At 35.2% G+C, this 18,342-nt stretch overlaps 1 protein-coding gene across 2 annotated transcripts in view; it reads right to left on the bottom strand.

Moving 5' to 3' along the window:
• Nucleotides 1-18,342, bottom strand: part of supt5h (SPT5 homolog, DSIF elongation factor subunit) — a 36,276-nt gene that overhangs the window by 755 nt on the left and 17,179 nt on the right. For both annotated transcript variants that reach the window (XM_023291756.3, XM_055011973.1), the window contains 14 exons: nt 17,090-17,226; nt 16,845-17,000; nt 12,055-12,201; nt 11,832-11,978; nt 10,466-10,591; nt 9,733-9,817; nt 8,525-8,638; nt 8,343-8,445; nt 6,411-6,538; nt 4,691-4,796; nt 4,457-4,615; nt 2,745-2,913; nt 1,418-1,615; nt 1,237-1,332 (listed from right to left, as the gene is read on the bottom strand). In XM_023291756.3, coding sequence (XP_023147524.2) covers nt 1,237-1,332; nt 1,418-1,615; nt 2,745-2,913; nt 4,457-4,615; nt 4,691-4,796; nt 6,411-6,538; nt 8,343-8,445; nt 8,525-8,638; nt 9,733-9,817; nt 10,466-10,591; nt 11,832-11,978; nt 12,055-12,201; nt 16,845-17,000; nt 17,090-17,226 — 1,871 coding nt within the window. The remainder of the gene's footprint in view (nt 1-1,236; nt 1,333-1,417; nt 1,616-2,744; nt 2,914-4,456; nt 4,616-4,690; nt 4,797-6,410; nt 6,539-8,342; nt 8,446-8,524; nt 8,639-9,732; nt 9,818-10,465; nt 10,592-11,831; nt 11,979-12,054; nt 12,202-16,844; nt 17,001-17,089; nt 17,227-18,342) is intronic.

Here is an 18,342-nt window from a genome sequence, read left to right as displayed (position 1 = left end):
TTTGTATTTTCGTCCTAAAATACACCCCAAAAGCCATTTTAAGGGTTTAACATCTCCAGAAACAGAACTTGAACAACATTGAAATGTGGTAAACCCAAAGACAGAATAGTTTCCAGCACATCCAAATGATTAAATGAACCAAGACACATTCCTAAAAACCGGCCCTTGAAAATTTAAAAAAGTGAGTGACTGTGTCCATTTGTGCAAATGAAGGTTGTCTAGTGTCTCCATAAAGTTCCTGTAAGTGTCTATATATGGATGGATCCGTATTTCTACTAAAATACAGTCTCTGGTCAACATTTCACCCACTTTTGAGGCTTTTGAGTCTGAAAATTTGCAGAATGACACTAAGTTTGTCTAAGATAGTCTAAAAATCATCTAAAATGACTTGAAAATTATACAAAATTGCAGAAAATTTGTCAGAAATGATAAAAATCTTCCCAGAATGACTGAAAAATTGACCAAAATTTCTTAAATCTGTTCAGAATGAACTGAAAATGATTAAAAATGACAGAAAAACTTACAGAATGACATGACAGGGTTAGAAGCAGAGTGGTCTAACCCACCAAAACATCCAAACTGAGTGTTAGACAATTTCTGTAATATTTGATGGTCTAGATTTTAATGTCAGAGTGGTCTAACCCACAACCCAAATACAACGTTACAGTGGAATGTTCAACCATTCTGGAAAACACTAAAATTTGAAGCCATTTTTCTTAAAAACTACAGAAAGTGGGTCAGACCACTCTGATTCCAAACCCTTACTGTCCAAAATGCTTCAAAAATGATACAAAATGATTCAAAGTGACTTGAAAATGATCCAGAATTATGGAAAAATTTCCACAATTGATCTAAAACAACAAAAATGTGTTCAGAATGACATGGAAATAATCTAAAACGACCGGAAAATGATCCAAAAACAGAATTTGTTAAATGATTAAAAATGATCCACTGTGACTGAAATTTTTTTTATCTAGTTAGATTTTGAATATTTGGGGTTTAGTCCAAGAAAAAAATGCGCTACATGATGCTACTAAGATACTCAATTAACATTTTTTACGATTTTTCACTGATTTAACTGAATAGTTGAGACGTACTCTTTGGTAGGTCTGACCATGGGGCTGGGGGATCTTGAAGGTAACTAGTCATTCCGTGTGTCGGTCTAAAACAGCTAAGGTTGGATATTTTCTGGTAGATATTCCAGACTACTGTAGAGAACATGGGTGAAGATGTTACCTTGTTGTTCTTGGTTGGCGTGACGGGCTCCAGGTGGTCGCTGCTGATGCTCACCACCTTCTCCGACTCCTGCATGAACACTGAACACATCCCTCCCTGCAGAAACACAATCAGAACTGTTCAACAACCCAAAGACACGGTTCCAGATCAGGAAAGCTCACGGACCCGGCGGCTTTCTCACCGTGACGCTCCGGATGACGCCCGTCTGGCCCATCAGGTCCATGAAGGAGTCCTTGACCCGGACCAGGATGTCGGTGGTGACCCAGTCGCTGCTGCCCTGCTCGATGTTTGAGCCTGGGGTGTGGGGGTTGTAGCCTCCAGGAGAGGGCGCTCCGGGCGTCATGGGGCTGTAGCCGACGGGACTCGGACTGGGACTCGCCTGACCAAAACAATAATCAATATGATCGATGAATAAAATAAATGTAGCTCGGCTCAGAAACAGTGAACAGAGCAGCAAGTAGTAGGAGATCCATTCAGCATGGTGAAACATCTTTCTACTGTCTATTCTGTCGTCATTTTAAACTAAATTCAGTCATTCTGAACTAGTTTCAAGTAATTAAGGAGAGTTTTCAGGTTGTTTTGGATGATTCTTAAGTAGGTTGGACGAGTTTTGAGTCATTTTGGTCGTTTTTTGTTACTTTGGACAAAATTTTAGTCAATTCTGGACAACTTTACCTTATTTTTGACAACTTTGATTCATAAGTAGGTTTGGATAGGTTTTGAGTCATCTAGGATTTTTTTGCTACTTTTGACAAATGTGGATCAATTTTGGACAATTTTATGTTACTTTGGACAAGCTTTTAGTCATTTTACAGAAGCTTTTAGTAATTTTTAAACAGTTTCTCAGTTATTCTGGACAGTTTTAGGCTGACTGTGAAATGCAGCATGGCTCACAAACAGTGAACAGAGCAGCAAGTTGTTGGAGATACATTCAGCACGGTGAAACATCTTTCTATAGACGACTTACACAGACTCAAAACTGGACTAAAAAATGACCAAAAATTTAAATTTTCAATAAAGTTTTGAGTCATCTTGAACTCATTTCAACTAATTTTAGAGTCAGTTTGTAGGCGTTGTGTTACTTTTTTCTTGCAATTTGCTGATGAAAATAATTGTTTGTAGTACTGATGTGACTGCTGTGCCAATAAAAACAGTCAGTTCTGGTATCAGTACCATTAAAATGTGTTTTAACACTTCTCTGGGTTAGAAAAACACATTTAAGAGAACATATTGGATGTCTTTTATGCATTTGTGTGAAACTTTGTCTCTTAAAGAACTTTAGCTGAACAAATATCAACATATTCAGGAAGAATCTACCTGATCAAGTGACAAAAACACAAAACAAGGCATCGGACGGAGCATCTGATGCCAACTCTTGATATTTAGAGTTTTGATCTTGAAAGCTCTAACGGTGGTTAAATAAAAAGTTTTCCTAAAGTCTGAACTTAAGTGTTAGATGGAGTGTTTAGGAGTTTTCCGAGTGAACTCGTTGGTTCTATCTGAGCTACCTGATAGGCCATGGGGGAGGGCGTTGGGTGGTAGCTGGCCGGTGAGTGTGTGTTCTGGTAGCCGACAGGTGAAGGCGCCACCTGGTGGTAGCTCTGAGGGCTGGGACTGGGCTGGTAGGAGCCCTGAGGGGATGGAGCTGCATATGGAGAATACTGCTCAGTGTTGTACCTGAAAACACAAAGAGAAACGGGTCAGAACGACCTGAAAAACGACTTAAACACCGACTGATGTCACCTGAAAAGTCAATTCAGATTTAGACATGAACATTTCTAACTGCATCCAACTGATGCACAAGAAGACAAGTTGGAAAACCTTGTTTCCTTTAAAAACTTGTCAAAATCACACCGTTTAGCAGGCACAATCTCAAAGAAAATCACTGGATTTTCAACTTTCTGACGGTCTTGAACTACTTATGTGTCTGACAGCAGGAAGCAGGAGATGCATTCAGATACATTCAGCATGGTGAAACATCTTTCTATTGATGATAAACAGAGACTCAAACTTGCCCAAAACTACTTAAAATTTGTCCTTTTAAGCAATTATGAAGTCATTCTGAACTAGTTTGTAGTAGTTTTTGAAAAGGTTTGGAGGTTTCCTTGTTACTCTGGACAAATTTCAAGTGATTATTGTGAGTTTTTGAGTCTTTTGTGCACATTTCAAATCATTTAGAATAATTTTAGATTATTACAGCATTTCAAACGCTCGTGGACACTGAAAAATGTCGGCCATGTTGATTCTGGATTTTTTTTCTTAAATTTTTGTAAAATAAAAATTCAAAGAAACTCAACTTTGGTTTATGATTTATGGCACTTTATGGCGGTTTTAAATTATGGACACGTTTGAGTCATTTTGAACATATTTTATGTAACTATTGACAAAATAGAATCCTTCTGCACAAATATGGAGTCTTTTTAAACAAATGTTGATTCTTTTTGTTCAGGTTTTAAGTCATTCTTGCATATTTAGTGTTTTTTGTTGCTAGTTTCAGGTCATTTTGGACAAATCTGGGGTCCTGTTGAACAAATGCTGAGTCATTTTGGTCAAATTTTGAGTTATTTTGTTAAATAAATTAGCAGAAAACTGGTCTTTTTTTCATGATTTCCATCATTCTAACTGTGACAGAAGACATTTCTGAGTTCTCTCTCCTTCAGGAGCGGCAGGACTTTAAATTGCAGAGAATAAATGATCCAAAAACATCTTGAGGGAATCACAAACCGTTACAGAGGTGAAATGTGGGTGGAAATGTGCTTCTTTCTCCCGTTCGGCTGGATGTCTGGATGGATTTAATTTTCTGCACCATAAAGAAAACTCAGAAAGTCCCACAGAGGGTGAAGATGTGTGGATTGAAGCCACCAGAATCTTTCTGTGCGGAAAACTAAACATCTGCTGCCAGAGAAAGAAAGATTCTGTTTTGCCTCTGAGCAGAATTTAAACGAGAATCGACTCCACTGAGGCTGGTAAAAAACATATCAGTCAGATTAGATGTTTCTATGGTAGATTCTCAGCATGAGATGAAGTGAATCTCCTCTCTGACAACAGAAGAACATTTTCTGCAGTGCCTGAAAGTTTTTACAGATTCATCCATCAGCGAGTGGAATCTAAGGGGAGGTTTTTCTGCCCTAAAAGGACAAAACTTCAGCTCAGAAAAGCAGCTTCAGCCTGTACCTAATAATGCGACCACCACTCTGGTTCTCCGGAGGGTTCTACTCACATCGCCGGCGTTCCGGGCGTCTGAGGGTTGTACTGGGGGTTGACCTGGGGAGACGGGACTTCTGGGTAACCGGGCGTTTGGGGGTTGGGCGTCCCTCCGTAACCCTGCGGCGACGGCGAGGGCTCGTCGTCGTACGGGAAGTCGTACTCCTCCTCATTCCTGCGGCAGAACATCCATCAGGTAAAGACAGAAGGAACCTCCAGAACCGACCTGTAGAACCAGAGCGACTCGTACCTGGAGGGAGTGTTGGGGTTACTGGGATCCCAGGCGCCGCTCTGACCCGGCGTCCGGCTCCCATCATGCAGCGGGGTCTGAGAGCCGTAATGAGGCGTCCGACTTCCTGTCAGAGAGAAAAAACAGAAAGTTTCAAAGGATTGTTGTTTTGAGGGGTTTTTTATTTAACATGTTGAGTTTCAATATTTACTGGAAAAAAAAAACATACCAAAAACCTGGAAATACACAAATAAACTCCTGCAGAAATAATAATTTAAAAAAATGCCTGTTAAAAAAAAAAATACTAATAATACTCACATGCATAAATAAACACTTGCAGAAATAATAATAAATAAAATGCCTGTTAAAAAAGAAATAAGTAACATCTGCATAAACACCTGTAGAAATGATAATAATAAAATTCCTGTAAAAAGAAAAAAATAAGACTTGCATAAATAAGTAAACATCTGTAGAAATAATAATTAAAAAAAAAAAAAGATACTCGGATAAACACAAAATAAAAATAATGAAAAGAATCCTGTAAAAAAATGCTTGCATAAATGAATAAAACACCTGCAGAAATAATAATAATAATATAAAAAATGCCTTTAAAAAAATAAATACTACTAGCATAAATAAATAACTGCAGAAATACTTTTAAAAAATAAATAAATGTCTGTAAAAAGAAAAAAATAATAAGACTTGTATAAATAAGCAAACATCTGCAGAAATATTTTTTTCAAAATGCCGCAAAAAATAAATTAAATTTAAGAAGTGAAAAAAAAACTGCACAAAGAAATGACTGGCAAAAACAAAACAAGACATATGCAAATATCTTTTAAAAAAATTCATGTTGACAGAAAAAAATTATTAAAAAAAACCAATAAATTCTTGCAGATATAAAAAATAACAGAAATAAAATAAATGCAAAAGATAAAAATAGCACACGATTAGTAAGAAACGCAACGCAGAAATAAAAAAAACCCTAAATAACTATACATAAAAATAAAAAATAAAATGCCTGTAGTCAGAAACTAAATGTAGAAATTGAAAAAAAAATGTGTGTAAAAGTAACAAATTAACACATATATACATATATTTATGTATGTATATATATACATATACATATATATACATATATACACATACACATACATATATACATATATGTGTATCTATGTATATATATATATATATTATATGTGTTTATATGTATAGATATGTACATATGTATGTGTATATATATGTATATATATACACACACACATATATGTATATACATATATATGTATATATATATATGTATATACATATATATACACATATAAAATATATATACATACATACATATATATACACATATATATACAAATGTAGAAATGAAAAATTAACGCAGAATTTAAAAAAATTCCCATAAACCAGAGTAGTAATTAACAAATGTAGAAATTGAGTTATTGTATTCATTTATTTACGATTTTAGTTATTAATTTTGCTTTTATTCTTCAATTTATCTTCTTCAGGTTTTAGATGAAACGTTTTACAGATTAAAATTGTCAAATTATCCACTTTGTCCGACAACCAAAGCTTCAAAAATTTTCAGTTTGTCGTCACACGTGACCAAGAAAAGCAGAAAGCATTTAGAACGGAGGAAAACTGGTCATTTGCAAAAACAAAATGACAACTTCAGTTTTTGGGGTGAATATTTAGCAGCTGTAAACAGGAAGGAAGCTGTGGGCCTCACCGTCGTGCAGCGGCGTCTGCGATCCGTACATGGGAGTTCTGGATCCGGTTCCGTACATCGGAGTCTGAGACGAGTAGACGGGGGTCCGGCCGTGAGTCGACGTCATCCCGCTGTGTCTCTTCGCTCCCCTGAGATGAAAAAAAAAAAAACCAACATTTAGAAGTGTTGACCACAGAAAAACCCAACAAATCCAGCCTTTAATCTTCTCAGGCACTTCGTTGCGTCCCATCAGACTCACATTTAAACATCTGGAGCCAGAAAACCTCCAGACGAGACGATTAATTTCATGTTTTTAGCCTCCATCTGAAACGTTGGGCTGAGTTTTTAACGTCTCACACAAACGACGTGATGAAAGAAGAGCTTTAAAGATGCTTTTGGAGCTCCAGTAAACACATTTCTCATGTTTTTAATCTTTTACAAACCTCAAGATTCATTAATCTCTTTTAAAAAAAAAAAAAAGCCTGACTGAAGCTGCAGAGGCAGAAATAAGGAACATATATGAATTATGTTTTTTAAAAGTAAAAATAAATGTAGAAATACAAAAATTCTGCAAAGACAAAACATGAATGTCTGTGGAAATAAAAAATAATAATAGCAGCGCTAAAAATTTTTTTATGCTGACAGAAAAAATGCAAATACCAATAAATATATCATAAAAAATGCCAAAAATTAAATTAAAAAGAGAAAAATTAGAAATGACTGTAGAATTGAAAAAATAAAAGTAGGAAAAAAAGTAAAATTTTAAAAAATTAAGCAAACAGCTTTATAAAAATGTTTATGTTGACAGAAAATACATTCAAAAAATATTTTTAACGCACTTTTATAAAAATATAAGAAAAAATAGATGCAGAAATAAAATAAATTCCTGTAGAAATAAATAAAATGATAAATGCAGAAATAAAATAATAAACACAAAATGTATAAATTAAATAATAATGAAAAAAATGAAAATAAAAATAAATGAAATGTAAAAATGCAAAATAAACGACTACAAAATAAAATACATCTTAACAATATAAAATATGTTTTAAAAAATAAAACACGCTTCTACAAAATAAAATACACCTCTAAAGAATAAAATACGCCTTAACAAAATAAAATACGTCTCTACAAAATAAAATGTTTTAAAATAAAATATGTCTCTACAAAATATGTCTGCAAAATAAAATACGCCTTTGCAAAATAAATACGTCTATAAAAAATCAAGTGCATCTTAAAAATATAAAATATGTTTTAAAAAATAAAATATGCCTCTACAGAATAAAATGTCTCTACAAAATAAAATACATCTTACCAAAATAAAATACGTCTCGACAAAATAAAATCCGTACTGTAATGAAGTACTTCACGCAGTTTTTACATACTCTAATGAAGTATTGGAGGTAGTTTTTATGTACTGTAGTGATGTATAGAAGCTAGTTTTGTGTACGTACTCTAACGAAGTACTTAGCATAGTTTCTACGTATTCTAATGAAGTACTTCACGCAGTTTTTCCGTACTCTAATGAAGTACTTCACGCAGTTTTTCCATGCTCTAATGAAGTACTGAGGTAGTTTTTATGCACTGTAATGATGTATAGAAGCTAGTTCTGTGTACGTACTCTAATGAAGTACTTAGCATAGTTTCTACGTATTCTAATGAAGTACTTCACGCAGTTTTTCCGTACTCTAATGAAGTACTTCACGCAGTTTTTCCATGCTCTAATGAAGTACTGAGGTAGTTTTTATGCACTGTAATGATGTATAGAAGCTAGTTCTGTGTACGTACTCTAATGAAGTACTTAGCATAGTTTCTACGTATTCTAATGAAGTACTTCACGCAGTTTTTCCGTACTCTAATGAAGTACTGGAGGTAGTTTTTCTGTACTCTAATGAAGTACTGGAGGTAGTTTTTCTGTACTCTAATGAAGTACTGGAGGTAGTTTTTACGTACATGGTGGTGAGTCTCTGGCGGTCCACTGAAATGGTCTGACAGGTGGAGTGAAGCTCGACTCTGGCCGTCGACTCGGTGGCGTCCTTCACCACCCCAATGTATCCTGGGAAACGGAGGAGGACGTCAGCGGCGCTCGGTGGATAAAACTAATAAAAGCAGGCGGATCGTCTCCTCACACTGACCTTTGTAGGGACCCTGAGAGATGCGAACCGTCTGACCAATCAGCTCGTTGTCTCGCCGTCCTCGGCCCCGCCCCATTCCTCCTCCACCGCCGCCGCCGCCTCTCTGCTGAGCTCCTGGAGAGTTTAGAGAAAAACTGAGGATCACTGAGCAGAAACAGCCTCAACATTTCACTAGCTTTCATTTCTGTTACTTTATTTCTTTTATGTCAACATAATGTCTCCTTTTATTGCTACATTTACGATGTATTTCTATTTATTTCTGTTTAATTACTTATTTTATTTTTCATTTCTGCATGCATTTCTTTCCCTTTTTTGTATTTCTACAAGTTTTTTTCTTTTTAATCTCTACACTGTTTCATTTCTATATGTATTTATTTATTATGTTATTTCTACATGTTTTTTAAATTATTATTCTCGTTCCACAGGATTTTTAAAAATATTTTTAAGTCAACATAACTGTTTCAAAAGGTTTTTTGAATTTTATTTTTTATTGCTACAATATTTTTTTCTACAGCTTTTTATTTGTTTAATTATTTCTACTATGTTTTTATTTTTCTCTTTTTGCATTTATTTTATTAAAAGTTCTTTTTAATATTTAATATTTTATAACTATATATTTTTTCCCACAAGAATATTCTTTTAATTTAATTTTGACACCATTGTCATTATTTCTACAGGTATTTATTTACTATTTTATTTCTACATGTATTCATTATTATCATTATAATACCTTCTGAAGAAATTGTCGGCAGAAAAAAATATATGTGTATGTATTTTCCTAATTTTGTATTGCTTATTTTTTCTATTATTCTTTTCTTTATATTTACTTCTTTAATATACTTAGAATTTTTTATTTCTGAATTCTTGTTTATTAATTTCTAAAGCTATTTATCTATTTATATACATAGGTATTTCTCTTTTTCTTTATACATTTATTTGTTTTTATTTTTGCAGGTAAATGTTTGACAAGTTGTACCACAAATACAAAAATTGCAAATTTTTAAAATAAATATTAATATTTTATCCAAGAAAAATGTCACATCAGAGACGGTCAAGCAGGAACTGATTTAAAAATCTGGTGAACTGATTTGAAATGACTCAAACCTGGAGCATCTTTCATCTTATAAACGTTTTTTAATCAACTTTTGGATGTTGCCGTCTAATAATATGTTCTAAAATGTGTTTCTATTGATTGACTTGAGGCTCACCTCCTCCTCCGTGGTGCATCGGGCTGCTGATCCGAGGACTCATCGGAGCAAATCCTCCCACCGTGAAGTTGGTCACGTCTCTGGGCTGGAAAAACACCGACAGACATGAATTCTTTGCAATATTTAAGAGGCAACAAGCTCAGATTTAACAGTTAACAGATCAAACCCTAAGCTTGTAAAGAGAATATGAAGAGCATAGATGAAGTTTTAGTGAGTTTTACAGGTAAATCTGCAACCATAAAACTAAAACAAGATCTGGTGTCAGTGTTAATCTAAATACTTCAAAGGAGAACGTCCCCTGTAGAACGTTCCAGAGTATACCTACCGACAACTGTACAGATCACTGATTAATATCTGCCATCTGGTTTTTGAAGCCTTACCTTCAGCAGAAACACAGACACAACAATGTGAAGGTTCATGGAGACTTTACTGCAGGAATTCTATTTCCTGGTGAACAGAAGCTGTGAGTTCTTGGAGTTTCTGCTGGTTAGTTGATGAGAACACTCAATGAATCCCTGCATCCGTCCTGATCTGGTGTCAGTTTTTATCAGAACTCAGATGTGTTTCTCCTCCTAAATGTCATGCGTCTGTCTGCTGGACTGAGGAAGTTCTGAGGCTCACAAATGATGGAAAAAGACCTGGAACTTTGAAGGTCTGCAGCTCTGGAAATATTCACACTAAGAAGGTAGAACTCTGATCATTAACAAAGTTACTGCAGATAAAGACCGCTGACCTTGGACCCTCCAGCCAACACCAGGTGTCGGGTCTTGCAGACGAACATGCCTCCATTCTCCACCAGCTTCTTGCAGTGGAGGAAAGCGAAACCTCGGAACAGGTGACGGATTTCACCTTCACGACCCTGCAGGAGGAAAAACACGGTTTAACCTCAAACTGAGAAAAACTCCGAAGAAGAGAAACCAGGTAGATCATGGATATTTCCTACTAAAGATAGAGACTTTGGTCGACATTTCACCAACATCTGGACCTCTATGAACACTAACATCTGGACCTCTATAAACACCAACATCTAGACCTCTATAAACACCAACATCTGGACCTCTATGAACACCAACATCTGGACCTCTATGAACACCAACATCTGGACCTCTATGAACACCAACATCTGGACCTCTATGAACACCAACATCTAGACCTCTATGAACACCAACATCTAGACCTCTATGAACACTAACATCTAGACCTCTATGAACACCAACATCTAGACCTCTATGAACACCAACATCTAGACCTCTATGAACACCAACATCTAGACCTCTATGAACACCGGGTTCTGTTTCCTACCAATAAGTCCACATCAACATTTAGTCTAAATATTTAAAAACTGGAACCTTGTCTGGTCAAACGTTCCTCACATCAGATTCTACTAATGTTAGAACCTCAAAGGTTGGAGAAATGTCGAACAAAGACTGTATTTTAGTAGAAATATGGATCCATCCATTTATATACACACATAGGAACTTTATGGAGACACTATACCAGCCTTGTCTGAAAATTCTGAAAAACATTTTTTCCCCATTTTTAGGGCCAATAACTAAAATTCTGGCCCCTGTTGGATCCATTCAATCATTCTGATCTGCTGGAAACTATTCTGGAGATGCTGGGCTTTTAAAATAGATTTCCATTGTTTTTTCTGTGTGAAAACATCTGAAAATCTCTAATTTCAGCCAAAAAAATGTCATTTTGGGTCCTAAAAAAACAAAAACTGTCAACAGAACTTGAGGTATTTTCACAAATACTATTTCTGGCGTAAAAGGACATGAGGCAGCAGATTAAAGTAAGAAAGTTTACGGATATTTTTGGCCTGAATCACCACAGAAATCATTCTGTGTTTGTCATATTAATCTCTGAATTGAGTTCTTCTGTTCATTAGAAGCGAAAGACGCCAGCGGGTCAGAGGTGACTTATTCCTTAAAATGCTCGTCTGTAAACACGGATCCAGGCTGAACTGACCCTTAACTCCCAGAATAAACCATCCCGAGGTCCTGGAGGACGAAGTGATCATTTTTTCAGCTGCATCATGTCACTGCAGTAGCAAACCCTCGAGGCTCAGATAAATATTAGTGTGCAGATGTTCTTACAGAGTGCGGCCCGTCGATAACTTTGACGATGTCCTTGACGTGGATGTTGTTCTGCTCCGAGTCCAGCGCCACGGCGAACCGGTTGTCCTTCCGACGGTTCACCGCCTGGTGTCGAACCGTCAGAACTTTCCCGTGCATGTTCAGCACCTGAGACACACAGTTGCTGTCAGATGCTAAAATTCTCAAATACTTCAAATAAACTGGCCCCCGGGAGGTCTACTACCTGGAATGTCTCTCTCTCCAGGCGGACGATGACCCCGACCGTCTGAGGGTCCAGCTGAACCAACTCCCCCCACTCGTGTTGGCCGCCAGCGTCGACGCCGGATGCCGTCTCCGAGCAAAGCTGCAGATCTCTGGGCAGAACCTTCAGCTGTGAACACAAATAGAGGGTTTCTGCTCATCGTGTCACGTTTCGGGGACAGCATCCTATTTTTGGCAGGTTTCTACCTACAAAAACCCATTTTGCAAATTATAAGTTGCATTTAAAATCAACGGCACCACAAGTCTGGAAGCAGAATCAGGTTTATTGCAAAGCAGGATTGCAGAAACAAGCAATCACTTTTGGCAGAAAGTTGGGGTTTTTTTGCATTTAATGTGAAGTATCTGATGATACTGAGCCCCAATCCTTAATAATACTCATTCCAAGTATTGTAGATTAGACATAGTAGTTGGTTGTTCCATCTCTAACTGTGTAGTACTTTAGCAAACAGATGAGGAAGGCAGTTCATGTTGGCAAGCAGAGAGCACTGCGGGAGTTTAACTAGTAATGGAGCACCATGACAAAGACTTTTGCTGGCGGTTAATGACTTCCGACCAGCACGTCTTTTAAATCAAGCTGGGATCAACTAGAATTTCTTTCCTATATCCCAGCAGTGTACATAATAGTCAACCCAGCGAGTTTAGCTCGTAAAGGGCACAATGACAAAGACTTCTGTTTTGCTTAATGACCTCTGGCAACCGCAGAAATGCTAAACCAAGCTGGTATCAACTAGAAATGCTTTCCTGTAATCCAGTGGCGAACGTAGCAACCAACCTTACAACCTCTATCAGCTTTACTTTAACGAGACAGTTCATGTTGGCCAGCAGAGAGCATTGTGGGAGTTTAGCTACTAAAGGGGCACCATGACAAAGACCTCTGTGGTGTTTAATGATTTCCATCATGACTTTACATGTTTAACCAAGCACACTAGAAGGAATGCTAGTGTTTGCGACCTAAACAGTATAATGTAAATGTAGCATCAGTAAAGGAGCTGTTATAGTAAATGAGTGAAGTTTAGCTAGCAAACAGCGCCATGACAAACACTTCTATTGCACTAAATGACTTCCAATCAGCACAGAAACGTTAAATCAAGCTGTTACCAACTACAGTTTCTTTCCTGTATCCCAGCACCATGCGAAACAGTCAACTTTGCGACCGGCATCAGCTTTACTTTAACAACCAGAGAGCATTGTGGGAGTTTAGCCATTGAAGGAGCACCATGACAAAGGCCTATGTGGTGTTTAATGACCTCTGACTAGCGCAGAAATGTAAAATCTAGCTGGTACCGACTAGAATTGCTTTCCTGTATTAGTGTAATCACCCAAATGAATGAATTATTGATGATAATGCTGAATTGTAAGCATATTTGTAAATTTTCGACACCTGCGTGACAGTGGGTGTACGCAAACTGTTTGGTTTAGTATAAATTTTAAATTTGATATCGATTAGTTCAATATTTCAGGGAAACTGTGTCAAAGTGTTTCCTGAGCACGATGCATTTTTAAACAGAACACAAACACATGCTCGACTGTAACTCTTGCACAATGTACACTTCAGTTTCACAGTCTCTTTGCTTCTCATTACAGGATTTTTCTTCTTTCGCTGCCCGAACTGTGCAAGCATGGAATAAATAAAAACTCTAGAATCGTGGATCCCTTCACGGTGCCAACTGTTTTGTAAAGGGCCTCCATAGTCCAGTAACACTGCAGCAGTTGGTTACAATTAGCTGTACACATCACGCCTATTTTCAGTCTGGATTTCAGATGCTGGTCCCGACTATTAACTTTCCACTACAGCATGTGAATGAGCTGTAACTTGGATGGCTGTTTGGTTTCCATGTAAACACTTCTAATCTCAGGAAGTGAAGGAGGACCAAAGACTGAATAGTTGTTCACTGGAATTTTTGCTTCTTTTCAGATATTGTTTAGAACTAAAAACTGGAAAATACACAGATTAAATACTATTTTACTTGATTTATATTATATATTAAAGTGAGAAAACCAGATGTATTAGGGGTTAAAACCTGCAAACATGATATAAAATGCTACTTATCTTGACTTTAATACATAATAAGGTGAGAAAACAAGATGCATTAGGGGTAAAATCCTTCAAAAATGACATAAAATACAACTTTACTATAATATAATTACATTGAAAACAAGATGTACTAAGGGTTAAAACCTGCAAAAATGATCACAAATACTATTTTACTTGACTTTAAATACATACTTAGGACAAGGTTCAAAGTCTGAGTCACAACTTCATGACAAATGTGTGAAAAAATAATTTCATAATGAAAAAATGGTATTTCTTGATGTTTTGGGTTGTATTCAGGGGTAAAACTACCTGCTCTTTCAGATTTTAGGACTAAAAAGTCGCTATGTATAGAGCAAGTGGTTGGTTTTTTGTGTTAAACACTAAAAATACCCCTAAAATAGGTGTTTTTCGGTGACAATTTTTTTTTCAGTGTGTGATTTCTTCAAGCAATGAATAGGTGAATACATGTTCTGGGATATAAACAGCTTTTTTCCCAATTTATATGTTGTATTCTTCTGTTACAACTTGAATTTCAAGCTTTTCAGGCAGCAGAGACTTCATCCTTCATGATTACTTGACCAAAAGTTGAGTGACAATTTCATTGGCAAAATTTTATGTTTTAGGTAAGATTTGCTTTTCATTTTACTATGGTGGTGGTGCTATAAAAGTTGTATTCATAAATTGCATACCAAAATAATCAGTTGGTCTTATGCAATTCTAGGGAACCTTAGAATAAGCAATATCTAACTCTAGTTAAGAAATATTCATATGTTTCTCTACCCATACCCCTTACATTTAAGACGTGTGAAAAAATTATATGATGTTGCAAAAAAAATTCTCACTCCTTCAGTTTTAAAGCTAGACTCCTAAAACGTTAACTGGTAATACCTATTTATATATGTTACATGATGGTAGCATATATATAGACATATCTTTAACCAGAAACAGATGGGAATTTTTTTGCAACAGATTTTTGTGATTCTATAGGCAGTTATTAGCAAGATTACAAAGCATTTCTTTCAGATCAGCTGGGGATATGTGTCTTGTTGGTATATTTTAGAGATAATAGACCCAATTAAGCATCTACTGTAAACTAAAGACTGTAAATCTGGATTACCTCTCTGAAAATAAAGTAGACGCTGCAAGAGCGTCCAGATCACATAAAATGCAGATGCTGTATCAGCAAGCCTTGGCTGATCTTAGACTTGACTAACCTCCATATATGTGGTGTATGTGAACTTTATTTTGTTGATTTGTGAAGATCAGTTCTTTTGAAAATGCTGAAAGCAAGTTATATGTCATTTAAGCAGTGATACTTCTTGTTTTGATTTCATACATGATTATAAAGTTTAATAAACATGTCTGTGGAAAAAGGCTTGTAGCAGTTCAATGATTAGAGATTTTGGATTTTGGATTGCAGAATTAAATTCCTGGCAAAATTTTACATAAGAGTGGCCTGTTTACAGATTATTTCAAGGAAGTTGAAAATTTGATGTTTTTGTCACCAAGTTGTGACTCAAACTTTGAACTGTGTCTTAGGTGAGAAAACAGGATGTATTAGGGGTTAAATCCTGCTTAAATTATATAAAATACTATTTTAATTGACTATAATACATATTAAAAGTGAGAAAACAAAAATCACAAATGAAAAATGACTCACTGACGTAAAAAAATCTGTGTATATATGTGTGTGTGTGTGTGTGTGTGTGTGTGTGTGTGTATATATATCCTAGATGGTTCATTTTATTAAGGCAAAATTAAAATTACACTTTTTTCCTGTATTTAGATGAACAAAAAAATGACAGACATTTGCTGTTATTTGAAATGTATATTTACAGATTAAAAAAATAATACATAATTTTTTAATCATGATTTTACAGATTTTCCCGTTTTAATTAAAAATATCCAGTAAAATAACAGAATAAACAATTTGCTGATTTAATACAGTAAAAATTACTGCAATTAATGTAAGCGCTGTAAAAGAACAATTTATTTGTTTAAAAAAAAAAAAAAAAAACACATTTTTGATGTGGCATTGTTATAGTTTTGGCCTTTTTTTGTTATTTATTTAACCATAACAGGGTAAATATGTAGAATAACAGTTAAAGAAAAATAATGTACCATTTTCAGTCACTGATAAGCATAATTTATCTCTTTAACAATGACAAATATCTGACAAATAATGACAGCTTTTGCAGATTTAAATACTTGGAAAAATACTGGAATTTCACAGAAATTAATTTTAAGTAAATCTTTATTTACTACAGGGAAAATCTACCCTGTTTAGTTGAACGAAATATAATATCTACTAAAATCACAGAAAACAGGATTAATTTACATGTTAACTTTAGTAGTAAAATTTCAGAAAAGGCCAGAACTGTTTTTAGAAATAAACATTTTTAATTTATAGAAAAAAACTATCATTATTTGTCATATATATGTCAATGTTAATGAGACAAATTATTCACGTAAATGACTGAAAAATGGTAAATTAACCGTTATTTTAAAGATTTACTGTTTTGTTAAAGAAATAACACCACATTAAAAATCTGTACTTTTGCAAATAATATTTCAAAAATGTGACCATAAAGTTGGATTTTACTGCATTTAAATCAGCTAAAATTACTATTTTACTGATATTTGATGTTAGTTTGTACATTTTTTTTTTTTTTACTGGCTGTATATTTTCTGGTTATTTCAGGTATTTCATAGCTTACCTCGTGCATGGTGAGGTCGGAGAACAGGATGACGAAGTTCTCCTCCACTCTGACGATCAGCCCGGTGTCGCCTTCGTAGCGGCCGGCGATCACCTTCACGTGGTCGCCCATCCGGAAATACTTCCTCAGCTCGTGAGCCGGGAACTCCAGGGGGTCCTGCAGGGAGAAGCGCCACCAGCAGAGGTTTTATTTCTAGCCTCGGATGTGGTTTACCTGCTTCTACGAGCATTCAGACGTCTGGTCACCTTCAGGTCTTCGTGTTTGGGCATAATGGTGATCTTGTTGCCGTCGACGCTCAGGATTTTTCCCTGCAGGTTGATCAACTCGCCTTCGCAGACCTCCACGTTGTCGCCGGCCTGCAGGTTGTGTTCGCGCTCCTTACCTGCAAACGCATGAGAAATTCATCGTTTGCAACAAATACGGAAGCAAAGGAGAAGTTAAATGTAGAAAAAGAAGCCCAAACTTTCGATCCCCACTGTGTGTGTGTATATATATATATATATATATATATATATATATATATATATATATATATATATATATACACACACACATATATGTATTTTTTTTTTAAATACAATATATATATATATTAAAAATCTGTACATTACAGGTATTTTATATACAAATGTTTGCAAATATTTGCTCTTATTTAAAAAAAAATAAGCATATGTATTGTGATAAACGTAAAAAATACAATATTTAATGTAAAATTCATTATTTCAAGCAATATATATTAAAATATGGAAATTAGAGGTATTTAGAAATAGACAAATTTGACAGATTTGTGCTGTAATTTAAAAAAAAAATCTATGTATATTAAAGATGATTGATTTCCATGATTCTATTGATTGATTTGGAAAACAAAAACGTAGACTGAATGAACCTGAAGAAGCACGAAAGTGACTTTATGATGAACTCTGAGCAGAAATAAAATCCCAACGCTTATTAAAAATTAAAATTAAAATTGAGCATCAAACACTCATTTTCTGCATTCTGGTAAACTTTTATGCAGTAAAATGTTAGTTTTTGCAAGATTTTCCCCTCAAAAAAATAACATAACATGAATGCAGTGCTAAATAGCAATAAAAAGTAAGTACAATGCATCAGTAAAAATCACAATAATTAAGCTAAAATAACAGTAGAATAGAAAAATAAGAAGAAATACTGGAGCAGTGAAGTAATACTGCAAATGATAATAAAATAATGCATACAATATTGAAATATTGCTTTCATTTTGAGCATCAAACTCTTTGTTTCTCTGCATTCTGGTAAATTTTCATGCACCAAAATGTTCCTTGTTGCAATACATCACAATAATTGAGCCAAAATAAGAATAGAATAGACAAATACAAAGAAATACTGGAGTAGTGAAGGAATATGGTTCATTATAATGAAATCCTGCAGAAATTTTGAGCATTAAACTTTGTTTTTCTGTATTCTCTATATTTTTATTTTATACTTCATTAATGTTTGCTAATTTCCCCCCTGTGGGATT

This window comes from Amphiprion ocellaris, chromosome 7 (genome assembly GCF_022539595.1).
Source record: "Amphiprion ocellaris isolate individual 3 ecotype Okinawa chromosome 7, ASM2253959v1, whole genome shotgun sequence".
NCBI lineage: Eukaryota > Metazoa > Chordata > Actinopteri > Pomacentridae > Amphiprion > Amphiprion ocellaris.
The sequence above is the reverse complement of the archived record's forward strand: the minus strand, read 5'-3'. Positions and strand labels throughout refer to the sequence as shown.